This window comes from Leuciscus leuciscus (genome assembly GCF_965113295.1).
Source record: "Leuciscus leuciscus genome assembly, chromosome: 21".
Classification (NCBI taxonomy): Eukaryota; Metazoa; Chordata; class Actinopteri; order Cypriniformes; family Leuciscidae; genus Leuciscus; species Leuciscus leuciscus.
In genome coordinates this window covers 8,911,503-8,935,543 of record NC_138745.1, presented here as the reverse complement: position 1 = coordinate 8,935,543, position 24,041 = coordinate 8,911,503, and the positions used below count along the sequence as shown (strand labels likewise).

Sequence of the window (24,041 nt, the reverse complement as noted above, 5' to 3'; positions counted from 1 at the left end):
AAGAATGTTGATAACCGAACCATTTTGGTGACCATTGACTGCTAGAAAAACCCTGAGACTTTTCTCAAAATATCTTCTTATGTTCTTGTTATACGTTTCACAGAAGAATGGGTTTAACTTCTGTTATTCTTATACGAGGGAATGAACATCTCGTCCCATCCCATAAAGCATTGTGTATTTCGTTACCACAATGACAACCACAAAACTACTGACTAGGGGTGGGCGATATGACCAAAATCTTATGTCTTTACATGAATAATTTTATATCACGATAACGGTATATAGCTCTTTTTGTTATTTGATATTTATTATAAAAACGTTTAAAGATGCACATTTTTTATACGTTTAACTTCCTATAAAACAGTATATTAGGCTGTTGTCACTTTAAGACTTAATGCAAGGATCCAATATATCGTTCAAGTGCAATAAGCCGTGAAAGAGAACTGAATTTGAAATTGTGTGCACACTTCTGGTGTGTTAGTCAGGACGGGTGCCATTTTGAGTTATTTTTTTAAGCTTATTGTGCTTTATACGTTTTTGTTAACATCAGGTGTGTCCCACTCTTTATTTTCCCACTTTTAGTTTCTTTCTTATTCATGTTTCTTTATTGCTCTAACGTGTCAATAACTTTGAAGGCGCTGTATGTAATTTTTTCACTCTACCAAAGCATAAAATACCATAATATGTTTGCAGGTATTTAGGAAACATGCTAAGTTCACATACTCGTTCCTCTAAAAAACAACACAACAGCCAGTTATTTTACTTTGAAATGTGTGTTCCGTGTCGGAATGTGTGTTTTTGTTTAGTTGCCAATTTACCCAATAGTATTTCGACACCCCAGGTTTCCAGTTGGCGGAAAACACAGCGTATTACAGCCATGAAAACCAGCAAACAAACTGGGTCAACACAATCACTATCGATAGACACTTTTATCATCGCCACATTATATATTGTCATACCGCTCAGCCCTACTTTTGTCAATATATTGAGTATTAACACTAAACCGTGATTGGCAATGTCCATCTGCTGAGCTGTTTTTGTTTCCATGGTAACAGTGACTTCTCTGATTGGTGAATCTCTCCACAGGATTACGGGTGGTGTAGTTCTTCACATGAGTTTCAGTGTCTGTTTTATTATTTAGTGTTGAAGTCCAGAATTGCTGATACTAATGCTTATACTGAGGTTCAGCGAACTACACAAACACTTGGTGATCAGAGATGTGGTGTTACTTTTCGAAGTAATCGAATTTGTAATTACTGCTTTGCAGACGTTAAAACGGGGCTGAGCTCTTGGCTAAGAAAGCAACCATCCTCGAACACCCTAGCGACTGCATAGTAGTGCTCTGGCAACCACTTACAAAACCCACACATTGTGCTATTGACTTTTGCCAGCACCATTCACAGTTTCTTTCAAATTTCTTTAGGTGCTCTGCTTCGAAATGTACGTGTTCCCTCTCTTATTCTTTGTTCCATCAGTGTGCCTGGCCACGTCTTGATTTTCACTGAGGAAAGACTTAAAGAGTGCTTATAAAGACAAAGAGAAGATGAGCGTGTGTCTGTGTCTCCAATGGCCTTTTGTTCCTCGTCTCGGCCTGTCTTTCTGCTCAAGGTGCCGTTAATCTCAGCTGGTGTCAAAGCACGTGCTCCAGTGAGAGTGTGAGAGGCTCTTCTCTTATGTAAGCGCAGCATTATCTCTGTAGTATCAGTAAGACGGCGAGGATGTGTCTCATGATGGCTGTGTTTGCTGTGCCGCAGGAACTCTGAGCTCTATGGCTGATAGATAAGCCCAACAGACTTGACCTACTTTTGTTTGTTTACTTTGGGACGCTCCTTGTTTCTCTGGTCAGTGTTTGTCTACAGCGAGACATGTTGTTTCGGGTGACATGTGGGACAGTGTCCTCGGCTGTTTCGTGCGGTGTTTGTTTTAGTAACATGGCCTCAGTCCATCAGATGAAAGATCATTTTGATGACTTGTTGTTCAATAATAATGTGCTTTACATGGGTGGCCTGAGATGATTTGTTCTGTATTAAAGTGGCATATGGACATGGAGTTCTTTGTTCATTTATGTATGAATGAGCGATATATCACACGAGTAGTTTTTTTATTTTCTGACTATCCATTTCCACTCGGATGTACGTCACAATATGGAAGAAAATATTCCATTACATTGAGACTTTGAACACTGTGTGCATTCAGTGTTTGGTGTTTTAACTACAGTATAATTATTTTTCGCAAATTAAAAATGTATTTTTAAGAATTTTAAAAACAAATGAAAGCGATGACCTCACAGTGATATTTGCACAGTGAATTGCAATTGGTCTTCTGAATTGTATCTTTTTTTTTGTATTTTTTTATTACATCCAGGCTTACTTAAAACTTCCAACACTATTCTTTTGCTGCCTTGCTTTGTGGGATGCAAATCTGAAATGTTTCGATTGTGGAACACTGATATCTCTAATCATCTATGTGTTGTCATTTGATCTCTGTTCAAGTGGTTCTTGACACAAAACGGAGCTTATCGCTTTGACATATTTCATCACACCGCCATGATGAAACTGCCATCATTTGTGTTAGAGTTGTGCTATTTCTTCCTCTGTCAGGTTGTCAGTGTCTGCCCCGCCAGGCCTTGTCTGCAGCTGAGCTCAGCAGCACCGCAGTGTTGACCGATCTCTGTTGTCATGTGGGAGGAAGAAAGCGTTTGTGAGGCGGGGCTTTAGCGTAAAGGTGGTAAACAAAGGCATTGTTTTAATCTGGAGAATGTACAGAGCGTGCTTTCGCTGCAGATGTTGCCTCGGGTCACGGCAGAGCACGGTTTTCTTAATGCTCTCTCCGCACATAGGCCTAGCTGTGTTTGTTGTTATTTTTGTTGCGCTGTCTCTATGTCAGCGGGTTTGCAGACAGGAAGTACAGTGAGTTGAGGTTTGTTAGATAAAATCTTACAGCTGAAAAGATTTGTGTGATGTGGTTTCATCGTGGAATCTGAATAGAGCATGCTGCTCGTAAAACGTTCGGTTCCTGGTTCACATGCTAATATGCCAGATGTGAATAAATATGGTGAAATTATGTATGCATGTCTTGTTTACATCTTGAGCTGTTTTAGTTTAGGAAAAACCCAAAATGAAACGAGAAAAATCTGTTACTCTTAAAAGGGCTCTCATGTGGTTAGCAGTCTTGCACAACAGGCAGTTTTCTGTATGCTTTCTTTTGTTAGCTCAGATGCTAACACATGTTCATGTCCATTTCCCTGTCCATGATTATTAAACGATACAGTAAATGCCTTTTTTTAATAATTTTTTTTATGTAAAAAATTTGCTTATTGCTAATCATCAGTGGTTGGGGGTATTAGAGGGACGGACAAATTAATGTGAGTCACTGAGTGCCAGATGAGTCATCAATGTTTTTAGTCTATATTAAAGACCCGACTGTTCATTTTTAATCTGCATAAAGCCTAATTTTGAGGATACTCGTTTATAGATAAAATCTGGATTAGAGGTTATAGATAATGATGTGGACTGACACAAGACCTTCAATGTTTAGACTGATAATAAAAATAACACTGACACTGATTAGATATTGTTGCAAACGTGTAAACACAAAAATCTGCTTGAGATTAGATATTTTTTTTGCATTCGTTCTTCCAAATGTGGTTTAAAATCAGATACAAGATCTGGACATCTGATCAATGTCTGACACGGTTGCCCACAAAGATAACTTTTCTTAATGTTGCAATAAGCAGATGTGCCTGTACACACTCGCACAAACTCACAGCTTCTGTTATTAAGGAGGAAACTTGAATTTTATAAATGCAACACATTTCTCTTTAAGGATGTGGTCACATCACTGTTTTTTAAAGTAATTTTACTCACAGCTTCACTTTAGTGTAGAGAGGCTTCACAAGTAATCACACTCACAATGTACTTTTTCACTTCTGACTTATAGATATAACGATCTAACGATTGATAGTCGAACCATTTGACGGGAATTACATAAATAATTTCATCAATTATATAGCAGAGACATTCAAAACCCAAGGATCAAATGTGTTGCTGATCACCGATATCAGATCTGTGACTCTAAATCGGATATGGTCAAAAGATCAGATCTGTGCTTTAAGCCTTGCAATGTAAACACATCTAGGCTATAGTCTTCTCGACAAAGGCTGTTCTGTCATGATATCTAAAGCTGTTCAATAGCATTGAGCCTCGAGGCTAGATAACTGATGCCGTATGATGAAACGGCAGCGTAAACAAGATACTGTCCTTTCTCTTTCCCCAAGGCTCTGAGGAACACAGGATTCTGTCTGGCCCATGAGAGCATGTGTGTGTGTGTGTGTGTGTGTTTGTGTTTACGAAAGTGGCAGATGTAGAGAAGATGTGACGGCCCATGACAGGCAGGGGAAATGAGGACACTCATATCTGCAGAAATGCAGGTTTGCTCACCGTGTACATTGTTATTTTTGTCTCTTATGTTTAAAAGGATCAACACTGGAGGGATGGTCCCCACAGGCTATAGTTTGAGTGACATTAACATCTCATTTCATCATCTCCGTTGCTTCGTATGGTTCTCGTTTCACCGCGAGGATGCCGTCTACAAGCCGAGAGCCGCCGGTGTTTCTGCGCCCAATGCCGCAAAATAAGCTTTCCTCCGCATTAATCTGATAAAAATAAATAAAAAAATCACTAAATCCTTCTCTCTCCTGTGCACTTTCTCTCCGCTCCAGTGATTTGAAAGGCAGATTTGTGGTTGCGCGAGGTTAGCGTTCAGCGTCTGGGCCTGCAGTGATTGGACTGCAGCGGTCTGGACTCAGCCAGTCAGGAAAGTCCTGCTGCTGTTAGTGAGGGGCAGATTTTCCAGCGGCGTACACACTCACACGGCGCGGTGAATGATAATCACTCGACTGTCTGAAGCGGCGGGGAGGATGTGCAGACGTGCTTTTAGAAGTCATTTATTGATGAAAGTGTTCTTTCTGTGAGCTCTCGGAAATGTCACTGGGCTTGTTATGAGCTTGTTTTTTTCACATTTTCTTTGTTCTTCTGTGCGTATGCTTATGTAATCTACACATTGACATACATTTATTTTAATTATTAAAGCACAGGTGATTCTTCATGTGAAGTAATTTAATCCCCAATTGGGTAATAAAAAGTGTACTTTTAATGTCGTTAGAATTACTCAATGCCCTTAGGAATAATTCAATGGAAAATTCTGTAACGAGTTATTCATCCTTATATTTGTCTAAATCTATAAGACTTTTGTTCATCCTTGAAAAAGAAATGAAGAGATTTCTGTCCCTTCATTGAAAGTCCATTACACCGAACTTCATTACAAAGTTAATAAATACATTGTAAAACAAATCCAAATGAATTGAACATTGAGCTTCAGTTTATCATATTTGATAAGCTGTATTTAATTATGTGCATTGATCAGTCTTTTTATGTGAATCAAAGCCTAAAGTAAATGTGTTTATTCTATAAAGCAATCTTGTATCTTCAGAAGACTTCAATCAAACAAACCGATTCATGTTGATCTAATATATGATGTCTTTATGAACTTTTTGGAGCATCACAGTTTTGGTGGAATGGGCTTTTGATGGACAGAAATCTCCTAGGTTTTAATAAATTATCTTCACTTGTGTCTCGAAGACGCACAAAAAGTCTTATGGGTTGGAACAACATGAGGATGAGTAAATGATGACAGAACATTTTTGGGTGAACAATCCCTTTAATGTTCTTTTCTCCACACCTTTCCTGAAATCTATAACTCAAGGTTTCTTGTACCGTTTTCATCCTCTGACTGTTACAATTAAATAGGCTGTTTCTGCTCCTGTACGTAAAATTATTCATCTTGATTAATGTTTAACTTAAATTTAGACTGAACCAGACTAAGTTATTCGCCCAAAATCATCCTCCACACTGAATCACGATCTAATTATTAACAGATGCCTCAATTTTAAGTTGATATATCATTTAATCTGTTGCTCCATCAGGATTGATGTTCAGTGACATTGTTCTTGTGTGTCTCACTATGTGCCCAGTACACTGTAAGAAAGGTCTAACCTCCCCAACTCAAAAATGTATAGTGACTGGTCACATCTAAATTTTTTAATTGGCCCAAGTGAAATTCTGTATATTTAATTTGATCAGTTGTTGCAATAGTCTGTTAACATTGGCTCAATGAGAAATAATACGTTGAACCAATTGAAAAACAAAAACCAAACCATGTTATTGGCCCAATTATATAATCATGCATTTAAATTCAGGATTCTGATAAGATACGCAAAGCTGATGAATTAACTCTTACATTAACAAAACTAAATTTGAAAAACATCAATTATCTGTAAAAACATAAAAAAAATACCATAAAATATAAGTAACTGGGGAGTGTGTAGAGAAATTTCACTTAAATTTTAGTATTTAGGAACTTGAGTTCATGAAACTGCAGCTTAACAGTTTAAACATTAAATATCTACAAATATTTGCTAAAGTGCAAAAACGTCAAAAACACCATAAAATGCAAGTAACTGGAGAGGGTTACTTCAAATGTTCAGTGTACCTTCACTTGAATTTTTGTATTCTCACAAGAGGTACTTTGAGCTCATGAAACTGCATCTTAACAGTTTAAACATTAAACATCTAAAACATTTAGAAATATTTGAAAGACTGCAAAAGTCACACACAAAAAAAGGAAAAAAACGGGAAGTACTTCAGGGTTACTTCACTCAGGGTTTAGTGCAACAAATTGGAAGTCTTGCATAACTGAGAGATTAGTATGGGCTAAATTAGGTTATAAAATGGTATCATGAAACCAGCAAAGGCGTGAATTAACTGTTATTCTGCAAAATACAATGTTATGCATGTAAAATATTCTGGGTCCTAAAGTAAAACATTCAGAGAATCATTCTAATTCGTTTAGCGAATGCTTATTGGGTGCTCATGTTTTTTGGTTTTATGTTGAAATTGAGACCTGCACTCAAATCAACGTACACAAGACTTAATAAATAAAGAGTTCAGTTCTCACCGTAACTTAAATGATGGAAAATCTGTCTGGAAATGATGTTCTGTGGTCATCCTCAGCAGATGGAGTCGATACTCCTCACTCACGCATATACATTTGAATCCACTATACTAACAGTTTCTCTCAGGCGTATGCGTATACGCTTGAAAACATTTTTTTTGCAAGGCTTGTTCGGCAAACACAGATTTTTCACTTCTACTTGATGGATCGGCGGAACACAATTTAATATGTTCAGTGAATATATTGTTTTAATTTTACCTTCAGACCTTAAGCTAAAATTACCACAATGCATGTTTTTGTTCGGGGGATAATTAGTTGAAAGCAATTTGTTGAGTCAATATTTAATTGTCAGTTTCCCAAAAATTTCTAAATATAATTTTTTTTTTTTTTTTTTTTTACAGTGTCTGAGTATATGTGAAAGTACAAATCAGATATGAAAAATCTTTTTTTGTTGCAAAAAAAGCAGCATTAACATTTGGCTTCAGTTCTCCTTGTAAGTGTTCCACACGATGGTGAATAAATGAAAAACATTTGTCATTTTTGGCTGCACTATCCGTTTAAATGCGTTGAGCTTGTGATGGGTTGATTCTCAGGCACAAGGTGAATCAGTGACAGTCGTGGCTGTTGGAGTGGGTCATTTCAGTTCAGTTCTTTTATGATGCGCCCGGTACGCTCTCCTCTCTGATGAGTCCAGTAAATTCACTGACCCACAACGAGTCCAGCAGCTCGCCACGTTCCCCAGGCGTTCATTGAGAGCGGACATTGTCCTTTTGAAAGAAATCCAGAATGGAGAGCAAGATAAAGACGGAGCGTTCTGGTCTATGTGCTGTTAGTTGCATAGCAACCAGCTCTTACATTTCGTAATGTCTGCACATTTGTTGTGTGTATTTTGTATCCCTGCGAGCAATCGCCTTAGAGATCCATGTGTGTGCTTCATCACGTCCACTTCATTCTTCAAACCAGGACAATGACTTTTCCTTGAGGCTGGTATTAAGGTGTAGTGAATTTTATTAATCTATTCATCATCCTCAAACTACTCCACAATAAGAACGATTAGTCGAACAGTAAGTGTTAGTGTAACACTGTATAATTGGTTGGTTTAGTTTGTTTGTAAACAGTATCTGGCATTTAATTCAACGTAAAGTCTTGTGGCTTTTCTCTGGTCTGCCCTGTCACAGGAAGAAAAGACTAACAACTTAATTTAGCACATTCAGTATATGGATATTACTAGTATCGGCACAAAAGCCTGTTTATTATCTTTATTTATAGTATCTATAGTATCACAAAATCAGAAATCCTACATTGATCATTGACCTCCAAGGCAACATTCAGTCATGTCAGTCCAAATCCAATTTTTGTGCATATATGATTGAAATCCAATTCAGCAATTATTGTGACCGGCAAAAAGTCTGTTTCAGTCTGAGTGCTCTGATCAGATGTCTCTTTCTCACGTCACGTAAAATGTTAACGTCAGACGTTATAGGAAACATGCTGAAAGTCGCTGCAGAAACAAGGTTGTGTTGTTGCAAAGTGCCGGATGAGCAGAAAATGACAATATAACGGAGACATGTTTTGAAACCGACGGGTTGTTGTTGTTGTTTAATGCAGATATTCCGGAAAACTAAAAAATGAATCCGCACACACGAATCGGATCTGAACATTGGCGATACACAATGTGGACAATCAATCAATTTAGATCAGATTCCAATCGGATACACAAATAATCGGATTTGGACTGATAGTGTAAACGTAGCCTAATTCATATATATTGACATATTAGTACACAAACCAGTGTCAAATACCTGTATATATTGAATAAAACATGTCTTAAGTATTTTAATCTGGCAGTTACCCAGTGTTGCTGTTGAATGCAAGCCCCAGCCTGTTTAATTAAAAGAACCTGAGACACATTATTTATATTAAGATTGTGTGGGTTTGTTCAAATGGACATATGGTGTTTATTTGATCTGGGCAGGTTTAAAAAAATTTACATAATTCTTGCGTTTGATAAAAAAAAAAATCTGCAGGTACACCGATACTAGGATTTTAATAATGACTCTAGTTCTGATTCTGTTTCTGTAATATTTCCATTTGAGGAAGACAGTATGGACAGTGGTTGTGAAAAGGTACTTATTGCATCAATTCTCTGCAACATGTTGTGAAATGAAGTCATTTCAGATTTCAGACGAAAGAACTTGTAAATTGTATTATACAAATTGTGAGGGGAATTTTTTTTATTACCCATTCACATTTACTATATCTAGCTAGTTTTCGATAATATAGCCTAATATCTCTCCTAAACCTATTCCTGCTATTTGTTTGTGAGGCATGTCGTGTGCCTTTGGAGTCTTTCCATTGATTTTATACAGTTTTAATGACGATGAACTATGAATCACATGCTTAAAGCTGTTTGTTGATTCTCGTGCTCGGCAGACAGAAGACGTGCACTGATCGTCATGACAACAGCAGAGTTTCAAGTGCCTCTGATACATGTACTGAATAATTCTGTCAGAGTTCTGTCCACATTGGCAGAGGAAAGCAGATGTTATAACTATTAATGTCACTGAATGTTTGAAACACGAGAACTGGCAGATGTTCATCAAATTGCCTAAGTATCTATAAGCTTTCGTTACACATATATACACACTATAGAGACCTATGGATTATACATAATAATGAGAATTTTTTTTTCACACATCAGCATTTGAAGTAATTGTTTCTGATGCTAAAGCTCTGATTATTTTGAATGGCAGTAACTGTTATGTTACATTGTGTCTTTCAATTCCCTTTTAAGCACTGCCACTAAAATATCTCACTTACTGAATTATACACGATACAGTAAATGACTAGTTGGTTGCCAGACAACTAGAACTGATCTGTTCCTACTCCTAAATCATTATCATATTTTCCAGAATAAATGTCGTGTTTTTTTAACATCTGAAATGTGCTGCAATTTATTTTCCAAAGCAGCCTATATAATGCAATTAATATAAATGTTGTTTTAAAGTCCCCCTGTTGTCAATAATTTCATCCCTTAAAACTCATCTTTGATCACCAAAATTACATATTTAAAAGTTTTTTCCTTGAATTTTTTGTCATGTCTTAAAATAGCTTAAATGTAAATCTACACCCTTGCTTCATTTAGTATATGTGGTTCTAGGAATATGCAAATTAGCCCCACCTTAGCCATTCCCTCACCAGTTCAGAGATCCACTCGTAGACGATCACACGTTGACCTGATTGGTTACAAGGTAGTTTGTGACGTCAGAAACACCAGCGATTTCAAACCGCGTTTTTGAGACGGTCTTTGGTGTGGTTTTAAAGAGAAAATACTAAGCAATGATGCTGACTTATGACTTTACACATGGTTTGTCTTAAAGCATATTAAAAACACCACATAGACATAAAACAACATTAAAAACTTGATTTTCACCACAGGGGGACTTTAAATAATAAATGCCCCTATAATTTATGTTTGTTAGTTTCTGTATTTTATATGGATTGTTGTGGCGTGATGGGAACTAAAATACATGTTTATAGTGTCTATAAATAGTTCATTTTATTTACCGGTGTTTTACCTTATTTTGGAGTATACAGTCGGAAAATACAGGAATTCCTTCAATAAATACAGTGAATTTATTGACCAGGGGTTTACTTGCCCTGCACAACATGCTCGACGACTCCAGTGGCCAGATTCCAGAACTGTTTAGCAACAAGGAATTTTGCAGCCTCGTTATTTTCCATTTTCGGGCATTTCCATAGCCTTACATAAACCGGTCAAATCCTGGATGTGCCTGGCCCATGCAGCCCAACTGCTTTTCTAGACCTTAATCTAGTTGTGTAGGGTTCAACAACCAGGCAGGCAGCTCTCATCTCCCAGAGCGACTGACTGAATGCAGTTATATAACACCCCTGCTGCCCCTTCATGATTTTGGAGTCTGTACAAGCCTCATCTCTTATGCATGGTCAAGCAGACCAGAGCTGACCCTTTAACTGTTCCCATTAAAAACATTCCTCTCTCTCTCTCTCTCTCTCTCTCTGGTCTTGCTCTGCCTGTGTTGTCTGTGAGTTGTGCATCCTGAGTTAACCCTCCGTTATCTCTGCTCTGCTGTGGAGCTGGCACTGGATCCATAATCAGATTAAACATTGGAGCCTGACCTCAGTTTGGTTCTGTGGGTCACGGCAGAGGCACGTGTGTTGGCGTCCTCCATCTGGATACGAGATGGGGAGGTGTCATCTGTGTTCAGCGTTTCCAGACTCTTCCTGCTTTTGTTCTGCTTGTTATCTTGGGTTAACCCATCCTGCTTTCATAGAATGTGCTTAAGAATTTTAATTAGTGTATTGCTTTAGTTTGCTGTCGTGTGTTTTGATCTATATTGTGTTTCTCACACTTCTCATGTAAATAGCAAATCATTAGTTTAGCAGAGATCAGTAAGCTGGGTAAATCTGCTTCGAGGTCAAATCTGATCCTGGATCCGATTTTCACTGCAGTTATCCTTGTGCTTCCAGCTTTAGATTGCCCCTTTTCATCTGTAGTTAAACAGATGCGGCGGAATGTAAAAAAGCTCTGGCATCTTGCAGGATTTGTTGCATCACAGAGATGGTGAAATGTGTTTCTCTGCTTAAAAATGTTCACTTCTTGGAATTGAAATGAAAAAGGAATAGTTACTTGTGAGCATGTCATTCTATACTATTTTCTGCACATTATCTTTTTATTTTCCTCAGAAGAATGTCCATGCTGTGCTTTTCCATACAATGAAAAATATAGTGACCCTGACCAGATTGAGAATCTCATTTATGCTGACTAGTAGTGGTGTTTGGGGTCATGGATCAAACCTGGCATTTCATTTTGAGTATTTGAGAAGTGCAATAAAGATTATTAGCGAAATACAACTTAACAAATTAAATATATAGCTTCAGAAGACTTGGGAATATTGAATAAGTACTTTTTATCATGCTTTTTATAGTATTTTTGGAGCTTGACTGCATCCAACCTCATTCACTTGCAATGTAAAGAAAGAAAAATCTTGTTTGTTTGTTTGAAGAAAGGAGGGTTTTAAAATGATATGAGTAAATAATGACACAATTTTCATTTTTGATTGAACAATGGATTATGTACCTAGACTTTAGTCCTATAGTCCATGTTTTGTGTCCATTTGTTACAGTTCTACATTTAATCGGTTTGTTCAAGTTGATGATTGATAGAGTTCTGTAGTCTAGAGATAGAGATCAGTTTTAGATGAAAACATTTAAGACTAGAAATTCTAGTTTCTCTGTTGAAATGAGTGAAATAGTGTGACACGTTTGATTATTTTGGCAAAGCATCAGTGCACACATTACCACTGAGAGAGATGGAGATCTGGCGTGTTTGACAGGAACTTATGGAGACGGGACATAATGACCTGCCCTGATCCACTTTCTGCTACTAGCAGACACATACACTTAAAATATTAGCATGACATGATGATGTTTGTAGTTGTAGTCTAGACTTGCATGCAGGAAGGTTTGATTTGTTTTTTAATCGTGTGCTCGAGGGCTTCCTCTCCGTTCAGGTTGGTAATCAATCTGAGCAGCTCAGTGTCTGTTGGGTGAGGCTTCATCCACCCTGCTGGAGGAGCAGAACTGGACCATCTGTCTGTGTCCAGCAGCCTTCCCATACTCCCTCTGCTTATTTACAACCTGATTCTTCCAGCCATCCTGCTGCATCGCGTATCTTATCAAAAATTTTGTATTTACGAAAAAATAACAACAGTGAAATTACTATAGTAACATTTATGGCTGATTTCATTTCTTTATTTTTAAACATTAAACCAAAAAGTTTTAATTTTATTGGAAAATTGCATAGAAAGCTTCTCTTTTGTTGACAACAGCCGCTTTATAATAGCTTCTTACAAGAATTGGAAGATATTTGGCGCATGTTGCATTCCTAAATGCATGTTAAAGTGACATAAACTCAGAGCACATGCAGTGATTTTATGTTGAAAAGCATTTACTGCAAACAGAGCTGCTCTGAAACACTGAAAACACCGGATCATGGGCTGCTCGCTTGTAAATAAACACAGTTTTGTGTGAAATCCACTCTGAAACATGCAAAGTGTAGTTTTATTTAATTAAATCGCAGCCTTTGCAATTTGATATTTGCACTAAGCCATACAACGATTTTGGTTTTATTTTGATTAATTGTGCAATCCTAATTATAGGGTACTATTTGTGGCAGCGGTTGATGTGCCTCTCACTAATACCAGAACCTCAGGCTTTACAGGTCACTGCCTGAATAACCAGCACAAGAAGTAACTGTGCCCTACACACACACATACTCATTCTGGCCCTCTGCCCCATGTCAATTTTTAATGAGAGTGAATTTTTCATCTTGCCAGCAGCAGAGACTCAACTGAGAGGGTGGGTTCAGCAGAAACACAATATGAAGTTAATGTTTCATTCTGAGACAGAGAGAGGGCGAATGAGGAAAGCCGTCCTCCATGATCCCTGCAGTGAAGGGGATTATGGGAGGGAGGGGTCAGCGGGAAGGGGGAGGGGAGAACAGAAGTCGGTCACATGTGTCATTACTGGAATCAGGGCTGGACTTTACATGCCCACACACACACACAAACACACACACACACACACTCAAAATGTAGTAAGCGAACTACTTACCATTTTTGGGCATGTTCAGATGTTCATATTAGTCATTTTGGAGGTGGAGAGAACACTTATTTTTCTTTAAAATTACATGGTTGATGAATTATGCATAGTAAGACAATGGACTTTAATGAATAGGTTTATAAGTTAAAGGATAATTTTGTATGTTTTCTATACAACGGTTCAGTTACAGTTATTAACGTACGTACTTAGAAATAAAGGTGCCAAAAGGTGTTTTTTTGTTTGTTTTGTTTTTAGCGATACCATGTAAGAACCATTTGGGTTCCTTAATGAAACTTCCAGTAAACAATTCTTAAAAGAAACATTTTTTTTCTTAATGTAAAGAACATTTTAATAATTTAAAGATCCATTTGTTATTATAAAGAACCTATGGTGCATTTGAAAGGTTCAATCAATGGATGTTAAAGGTTCTTAATGGAACCAAAAATGGCAATAAATAACCTTCATTTTTTTTTTTAAGAGTGTACATTTAGATGTACAGATGCTGAGGTGGGAGTGTCTTGTTCTGTTGTCTTGGAAGGTCATGTGTCATGGATGTGTGCATCACATGTGGTCATATGACCAACCAACACACTAAAGATGGTGGAAAATACATTTTTCTAAGCTTTTTGACTGTTGGTTATACTTTGGACTGTTTGTGCGATTTATATAGGATTTTTAATTCTGCATGTGCTTTTCTTAATTTGTACATTTTACATGATTTGTTTTGTTTTCTACCATTCAAATTATTAAAAAATATATTTTAATCACACATCTAAGCGTAATTATTTTCAGCTTTTCAAACTGTACATCATAATTTTGTGATGCTTTAATTCCCTTGCAGCTTTTGAAATGACTGATTTTGGTCTTTAGTTGTTTATTTTTAATTCATTTAGAATAGTATACAGCTTTAATATTGGTTCAGCTTTAAATAATAGCTGAAATCATGCGGCTTGTTGAGGAGAGATGTGCTATTCGTTTTTAAATGATTAGACTTGGAGACAAATGATTATGATTTGTAAACGATGAAAGATCCCATAGATTCAATAGAAGGACTTGGGGCCATTCACGCCAAGGACGATAATTATAATTAAAACCTATTAAGTTTTAATAATCATTCAGTGAGAACGATTCCATTAGGGAATCCACAACACAACTATAATGATAACGGCACAGACATTCCAATACCATTGGTATCAACTTTCAGAAAGATTTTTTCCCAGCTGATAAAAACATTGACAGCCAATCAGATGACCGCCATGCGTGCTTATAATAACCAGAACATTATCGTCCATTGGTGTGGATGATAATAGCTAATATGCTTGGTGTGAAAAGGACCTTAAGAAATGGTGTAAGGACTAACAGAACCCTAGCTAAAAAGCTACTTTTGGATACCGGCAAGCTCCATTCACTTTGTTTTGGTATTAAATTGTTTTATTGTCTTTCATTCATTTGCCACTGGGTTACTGTTGGGACAACATCCCTATAAAACACCACTGTGAGATTTTTGTTGATAGCAGAAATGGGATAGGTTGTTTCTTCAAGTGATACTTTAAAATTGGCCTTTTTCTTCAGCATAGCCTGCATAAAACAGGGGGGTCCAGATGTGATATCTGCCCTGACAGGTTTGTTCTTCACTCGTTCCCCTCCAAACACTCATTAGAGAGCCTCACAACCCCAGTCATGGTGAGAGAACCACAACAGGCAGTCAGTGAATCATTTCTGGTATGAATCCACATGATGAAACCCGCTCCTGTTACTGCACGTTGCTCAGCACTGGGGTTGTGCAATGTGCTCTTGGCTGACTCACTCGCGCTGATGATTCCCACAGCTCTCAGCACTAGATCTGTGCATTTCAAATCATTAGCTGGGTGCTTTCTGTATGCACTTTAAAAGTGTTGTGCGCAGGATCGTATTAGTCAACAGATGGACTTTGTCCAGTGGAGGAACAGTTTTTCCAGTTGGAAAACAGGCTCAAAAATAGTGCCAAACCTTCAGTGCGGCTTATTTTTTGGAAACCAGTTCTCCAGCCTATCACGCTACGCCCGCCTTACGCACACACGCGGTGAAAGAGGAGACTTTGACAGGCCAGAAACATGCTGTCTTTACGACATGCTGCATATGTTGAAAACATCCAGCAGCTCAAACACATGTTCTCCCTCTTGTCTCAGTGTCTCACAAACACACAAACGTCCTGCACACCAGCTCCGCTTTGAATCACATGGCTGTGAGTTGTTTCACAGCTAAGCACCGCAGCAGGACAGAGGCACAGTTTTAGCCCCATGACTGTAAGGAAGGCAGGACATTCAGTGGGTCTGCAGTGACCACGTCTGTCCATAAAATCAAACCCAAATGAGGTCATTTAAGACCAATGAGCTTTTATGGCTGTGAAATTGCTCTGAACTTTTTTCTGTTACAGTAAGTTGTTGTTTATCAGATGCTCTTGTTAAAACACTGTGAGAGGGGTTCCCAAAAGGTTTTTGTCAGCTTGAACCCCTTATATGGGAAATATTTACTTGAAGTACCCTGCAAGTTACAATACTAACATTTGTCTTAAATTCTTCACTTTTAACAAACACTTTTAATTCTTCCCTAGTGAAAAAAACCTATACCAAAATGTATTTAAAATACATTTATTTCATACTAAGTATACTACAAATCCATTAACATATTTACTGACATATTGCTTGAGACTTAGCCTACTGATGTTAGTATTATAATTAAACTTTATTTGGAGTACTTTATTGCACAATGCACATTTCTTAATATTGAGCCTAAAATTCACTGTATCACTGTATAATATCAGTCTTTAAATGCAAGATATTTAAGGTGTACCTAAAGTATATTTGCAATAGTTCCACTTTAGCACAATCAAATATACTTAAGTATATCTTTAGTTGGACCTCAGCACTATTTCCGGAGATCTAAAGTGCATTAAGTACAATATTAGTGAACAACTAATATTGTACTTAATGCACTTTAGTTCTCCGGAAATAGTGCTGAGGTCCAATTTAGCAGACTTTAAGTATACCAATTAGTATACTAAAAGTCCAATTGCAGGGTATTTATATTAAGTTCACAAATATGTATGTATTTGTAGTATACTTAGAATAAAATAAATGTATTTCAAATATGTTTTAGTATATTTATTTTTCACTAGGGTTTTTCAAATCTGGAAGCTTGTAACATTTCAAATTCTTGAGCTTTTATTTTGGTGGAATACTATTAAAATGCTGTAACTTTCACAACAATGTTAGAAATTATGCTAATGTGTAAACTAAACCTAGCCCGTGTTGCATTCCCAAATGCACATTAAACAGAGATGGAGTTACTGTGAACTGAGCCACTCTGAAAAATTCTTCAAAATAATTCAGATCATAAGCTGCTTGCGTGTGCACCGAACACTTCACTCTGAACATGCAGTTTATAGTTATAAAATGTTCTGCAATTTAGATGGTACATGCTATATGTCAAGAATGTAAACTGAAGCATGTTTGTTCTAAAGACTTGAAGTGCTTAGATTATGGGTTTTTCTTTTTTCTTTTTTTCTTTCCTTTCTTTATTTTTAGTTAGACCACCATGGTGTATTAAACCCCAAAATGCTTTATAAGGGCAGTGAAGAGGGTGGATTTCCAATTCCATCCATTTTCTTGTATTATAAAATGAAATGGAAATCATAGTTGTCTTAAATCATAGTTGATTTATTCTAGTATTATGTTACAGGCAATGTCTGTATTTGGTATCTGAGAGGTGACTGAGTGTCTGACCCATGTGGGGAATGCAGTAACAGTTTTTTCTCATTTAGCTTGTCCTTATTTTGTAATGAATCAGTTTTAACTTGATTTGGTTAGTCATTGTTACAGTATGTTACTGTTACAGTATATTTAAGTACTGATTAATATTAATAACAACGTGTACTTACTATAGGGTTAGGGTAGGATTAGGGTTTGGTTTAGGGTTAGTTGCATGTAATTATGCATAATTTACTGTTATTACTATGGTAAATACATGTAACATATGTATCAAGGACACTGTAAAATAGTGTTACCCTTTATTCTTTATTCATTTTATTATGTACCCTGTGAGGATGTAGATTTCATGTTCTGTTCCAGTGAAGTCCTGACAAACTCAGCCTTGAAGGGAAAATATAATCTAATTGCGCTTTCAAAGTTGCTTACGTATATAGGACATAGAGTGTCAAAGATAATGTCTTGGAGTTTTTGTGCTTTAATATGTCAGTGGCAAACAACATCAAAGTTGAAATTGAATGGCAATTACAACATGATGTAATTACAACAAAGCTTGACCTGGCGCTTTACTCATTAAGGTTCAGTGCAATGGGTAACTTTGATGCGAATCCTGTGAAAGTCCTTAACAATTCCATATCAACTCAAAAAATGTCTTTCCACACCACTTATATGCTTTTATACATTATACAGCAGGAGAACTTCTCTAGCATGACACTAATGTGGGCCGTACAGGACGAGGGCTCAGAGTGCTAATGTGACCAAGCTTTGACCCCTCTTCTTGCTCTTTCCGCAGGTGTACGTGGAGTTTGACGACCTTGAGTGGGAGAAGCGTGAGTGGGTCAAGGTGTACGAAGACTTCCAGATCTTTCTGCTGGAACATCAGCTGGTTTGGGCCAAAAGGAAGGAGGGTGCCCAGCTGCAGGGAACAAAAGCCAAGCAGATCCAGTGGCCAGCTCTGGTGAGTCATTCCTCCCAAGATCTTTGATCCGGAGATGTGCTGTGCGTTGAGCCGCAGCTGTGGAGTATTTCAAGTCGGAACAATAGCTCTGCGGAGGCAATATGACGGGATCCTTTATGTTGCTGGAATGATTTGGGGTTTGGATGACTCTCAGATCAATGGCTCATGTCTGACAATAAGATCATTATTTGTTTAGAAGGCCTGCTGAAAAGATGGAAAATAACAGAGGGTTTGACGTCCTTTAAAAGAGACAGAAAGGCAGCGAGCAAGAGATTGTAAATGTTTCACGGCTCACGCTGTTTTTATTATGTAACGTTAGCAGCAGCACAGCGCCATCTGGGCCATGAGCACACGATAAAAGATTTCAAAGAGAAATCTTAGTATGGCACACGGGACGGTAGTCATAGCGCCCACACATGCACAGGCCGACGACCCAGCATGTGTCATGGTGCACTTACCCTCATCAAGAACTCGTGAGCACTCCGTAAGTTTTCAAACAGGACATTTTTCATATTCATGAAGTTTACGCTACTGTAATTTTTTCTTTTGTGTTTTAACCTCATGCACGTCTGTTCACTTCCTGCCATTGTTTAAATGAATTCTGCTTCAAATACGTGAGGTGAACATTTAATCTGAAGTTAAAGGTACGGTAGGCTATTTCGGAGCAGCTAGCAATACAAAGTTCCCCAAGAGATCCCACCCTCCCTTCAGAGTGCTCTCCAAAGCTACGCCTCCTCCAAAACTAGGGATGGGTACCGAGAACCGGTATTTTTTTGGACTGGTACGTAAATGGGTCAATACCGGACTACCGATAAGCTTCAGGACAAACGATACTGTTATCGGTACTTGTGTTGTTTTATCTCCGTATACTTCTGTGTTAGTAGCGAATTAGAAACTGCTGCTTGTCATATTCCAACCCTGAATAATGTCATCACATGGCCGACGTTTGATCGACGTACGTGTGATATCCATGCGCATACTTGTTAAAAATAAAAATTTCGATTCCTCTTATTGATATCTTTGTGTGCATTTCAGTTTAACTTTAAGCCATTCAGACGACTCGCTGTTTTCTGTGCTGCAAACCCATCCAAAGCACGCTCACAGAAAACGTGATTTTAATGTGATTTTAAACCATTCAGCACAAGACGACTTGTGCGCTGTTTTCTGTGCTGCACGCTTGTAACAGTGCAGATCCGTGCAGCTCTTAAAGTGACAGCACTAATATTCCTGCTGATGTCACTATAACAACCCCAATCAAACAAAAGACACTTGTTCTTGACTGAATAACTTTTGTAACTATATTTTTAATGTATAATTTATTTATAAAGTGCAGTGCTATTTTACATTTGATTACAGTTTCTAAACCTGAATACCTGAACATCTTAAAACACTGTTTATTTCAATCATATCATATCTTTATTATCATAAACAACTTACAGAGCTCTGACCTGTACCACCTGACTGCTGCAGATTCATTTCTGCGTTGATAGTGTTGACATAGAAATAAATAAATCCGAGTCTGAGGACGTAAACAGCTCTGGTTAGAATGTTATGGGTTGCCATCTCGTAAATATAGTTACATCATGGCATGAATGCAGCATAAGCTTGTTGTTTTGGTTGAGGAGGAACTGTAAAAGTTGGCCTCTGTTTGTTTGTGGCTTTTGGTGACTTGCTTAGCCTAACAGAAGTGCTGATGACGTGTGATGTCTGCGCGAGCAGGGTGCGGGAAGGTATGGAAATACATGTTGATAGGCAGGGAGGGCATCCTATCATTGCATTCGGACCAAATAAAATTATTGGACAAACAGTTTTTGGTCCTGTGACTTCCACATAAGATATATACGTTTTAATATTTAGACCACCTCTATTATTGATTGCTATCAGGATGTAAATAGAGTTTCAACCAGTATAACAAAAAGTGTTGACAAATTGACAAAAACAAATTGCCTATAATAGTTAGGCCTAATGGTTAATAGAAACTTTAATAGTGTATTTTGTGTGTGTGCAGTGATATACAGTAATATCATGAAATATCATTACAATTTAAAACAACTGTTTTGTATTTGAATATATTATTTACAATGTAATTTATTCCTGTGATTTAAAGCAGAATTTTCAGCATCATTACGCCAGTCTTCGGTGTCACATGATACTTCAGAAATCATTCTAATATGCTGATTTGGTGCTCAAGAAACATGGAAACCGTGATACACTTTTAATTTAATTGTACATAAAAAAAATATATATATTTTAATATATTCATTTGAAAATATATTCATTTCAAATAAATGCTGTTCTTTTGAACTTTGTTCAGAAAAGATTCCTAGGAATATTATCATGTTTTTTCTCAAAAATATGAAGCAATTTTCAACAATGATAATAAGAACAATTATCTATAATTCAGCACCAATAATAATTGAGCACCAACTCAGGATTTTGGAATGATTTCTGAAGGATTGTGTGATACTGAGGACACGGTAGTGTACACAGTGACTAGGTAAACTAGGTCATAGCTCTTACCAGATTGTGTATTTTAGCATGACTGGAACAAAAATATATTTACAAATCAGCATCCATTCCACAAGCATAATTGTTTGTTTTGGATCGGTTAGTCGAATTTTGTGAACCTACCTTTGTTTTCTGAGTTATTTAACTGGAGAAATATTTGATGTAGTCAATAGACAATGCTTGATGTTCAGAGAAAACATTCTCTGTCATTGTGAATAAGCAATGTCCATGCTTTTTAAAACTGGGACATATTTTTCACCGATTCTTCCTGTTCTTTACACTTAACACTTATCTAACTTATGATGGGTTTGTACAGTTGTCAAACAACTTATCCTAATTACTTTACTCAACGCCTGACCAAACAGCAATTTCCCAACAAGACTCGCGGGATTGTGTTGTTCTCTGGCCTTCTTTGAAAGCTGTTATTTTTCCATCGTCTTTCCCTCTTTCAAGTTTCCTGTGTCCCTCGCTCACACACAATTTCCTTCACGGCTCCATTATTTATGGCTGCCATTGGAGGAGAGTTTACTGCCACCAGATCTCCTTACTCAGCAGTACTCCTTCTCTCTCTCTCTCTCTCTCTCTCTCTCTCTCTCTCTCTCTCTCTCTCTCTCTCTCTCTCTGTTTTTGCAGCACATTTTATCCTGTCTCTGTAGTTCTGTTGATATATGAGGCCCAGCACAAGCTCGCTGATTTCTCCTGTGTTCAGATTAGCACACTGGATCTTTTGTCTGAATGTGACCCGAGCAGGTTTCTTCAGTGTTTCCTGCACATCTTTGCATTGATTGCATAGTCATTCATTCCCAAACATGCAGTGTGACCAGTGTAGTTCCATTTGTGAATGCTTTGTGGTTCTTTTAAATGAGTCAGCAAAAACTCAAACTCATTATTGTTTTGAGTCAGTCTAACGACTCACTTCAGAGTGGTTACTGAATTAACATTTGACTCACTGTCTGAACCACAAGTCATTACTCAGTCATTTTAGTCTCAATAACTAACTGAGAATTACTATTGTGTCATCTCTGACTAGTTGTTACCATGACTATGTTTAAATGTAATACAGGGTATTTCTCAATTACAAAATTATTTTAATAATTGTGTTCCAAAAATAATTTTTGCATTGAGCAAAAGTGACAGTAAAGACACTTACACTGTTATAAAAAATGTCTATTTCAAATATTAAGCATCACAGTTGTTTTCAACATTGATAATAATATTCAATTTAATTCACATTTATTTGTATTGCGCTTTTCACAATACACATCGTTTCAAAGCAGCTTTACAGAAAATGCATGTGTCTACATTACAATTTAGAGTGATCTGTTATCAGGTGTTGATCACTGTGTCCAAGTAATGTGTTTTAGAAATGTGCACATACAAACTGCGCGTTTATTTATTTTAATTTAAACAATGTATTAATTTAAGCCTTTTTCTGCATCAGAAACAGATATCATGATCCGAAGCTTAGCGATGTTTCTGAGGTGGAAGAAGGTTGTTTTTGTAACAAATGAAGTATGATTTTTGAAAGACAAGTTGCTGTCTAACCCAGGTCTTTAACTGTAGAAGTAACAGTACATCCTTTTAAATGCAAATTGTATTCTAAGAGATTCTGTGTATAGGTTTCTGGTCCAATAATTAAGTAATCTTATCTGAATTTAATAGAAGAAAATGACAGGTCATCCAAAATTTTATATCTTTAACACACTCTGTCAACTTTGATAATTTATATCATGTCACTGAGTATCATAACAGTGGAAACTAATTTCATGTTTTCTTATAATATTTCCAAGAGGGCCTAACACAGATCCTTGTGGCACTCCATAATTTACTGACGTTATCTTACATTTTTCCCTGTTTAAATAGACAAAATGGTAACAGTCTGGTAGGTACGATCTAAACCACCTTAATGCCCGTCCCTGAATACCAGTGTAATTTTGTAGCCAATCTAAGAGTATTTTAATATAGTGTCTAACGCAACACTAAGATCAAATAAAACTGGTATAGAGATACAGCCTTGGTCAGAAGCTAGAAGTAAGTCATTTGTAATTTTAACAAGAGCAGTTTCTGTGCTATGATGGGGCCTGAAACCAGACTGAGATTGCAAGTAAGAGCATAATTTAGCAGACACAACTTTTTCTAGTATTTTAAATATAAATGGAAGATTTGAAATGGGTCTGTAATTTGTTAATTCATTTGGATCTAATCGTTGTTTCTTAATAAGAGGCTTAATAACTGCCATCTTGAACAGTCTTGGGACATGAGGACAGAGACCAGTTCATATTTTGAGAAGAGGCTCTTCTGCTACAGGTAACAACTCTTTCAGTAGTTTAGTAAGAAATAATAAGAAATGTAATGTTTCTTGAGCAGCAAATCAGCATATTAGGATCATGTGACACTGAAGACTGAAGCAATGATGCTGAAAATTCAGCTTTGCTGCCACACAAATAAAATTATTATTAATTGAGATTTTATTTTATAATATTAATATAGTTATTTTAAATTGCAATCATTTTCTTAATATTACAATTTTTGCTGTATTCTTTGACAAAATAAATGTAGCCTTGATGAGAAAACATTTTCTTTATTGTAAATGCATAGTGCTCGCTTTACATGTGTGTGCCTGGCAGTTGTCTGTTTGACAGAAGTTCATTTTGCGACAGATGTGGTGCGGCTTGTTCGCAACTCTCACTCCTTCTGTCTGATTATCAGTGATGACTGTAGTTGTTCGTTCAGATTGGATTGTGTTCTACAAACACAGCTCTTCCTGCACAAACTCCGCAAGGCCGTTATGCATTTACGACATCCTGTAAACCTTCTTTGTCAAGTGCTGTATTTTACGCATTCATGCTGATGTAGCCAACTCTCTGATGGCTTAATTGTGTTTAGCCCTGCTTGACCCGTAGCCTTAAGGGCGATCTTTACTGCTGATAAACGCACAGACCCCTGCCCCGCTGTCTTGTTTAGTGAAAGCTCTCTTCATTTTGCTTTCAAGGGATGAAATCCTTCCGCAGAAGGAACAATGCTATGGATTAAAATCTTCAAACCCATTATTTTCATCAGCCCACATGAGTGACTTTAATAAACGGTTTGGCTTCAATGTTTTGGCTGGATCATTATGATGTGAAAAGTGTGTGTTTGAGGCCTTATGAAGCAAAATGAAAACCCTTCTTTCCCTT

The 24,041-nt window shown here is 37.1% G+C and overlaps 1 protein-coding gene across 3 annotated transcripts in view; it reads left to right on the top strand.

Moving 5' to 3' along the window:
- jmjd1cb (jumonji domain containing 1Cb) overlaps window positions 1-24,041 on the top strand; it is a 128,831-nt gene that overhangs the window by 37,321 nt on the left and 67,469 nt on the right. For all 3 annotated transcript variants that reach the window (XM_082151468.1, XM_082151470.1, XM_082151469.1), the window contains exon 2: window positions 18,193-18,357. In XM_082151468.1, the coding sequence (XP_082007594.1) occupies window positions 18,193-18,357 (165 nt within the window). The remainder of the gene's footprint in view (window positions 1-18,192; window positions 18,358-24,041) is intronic.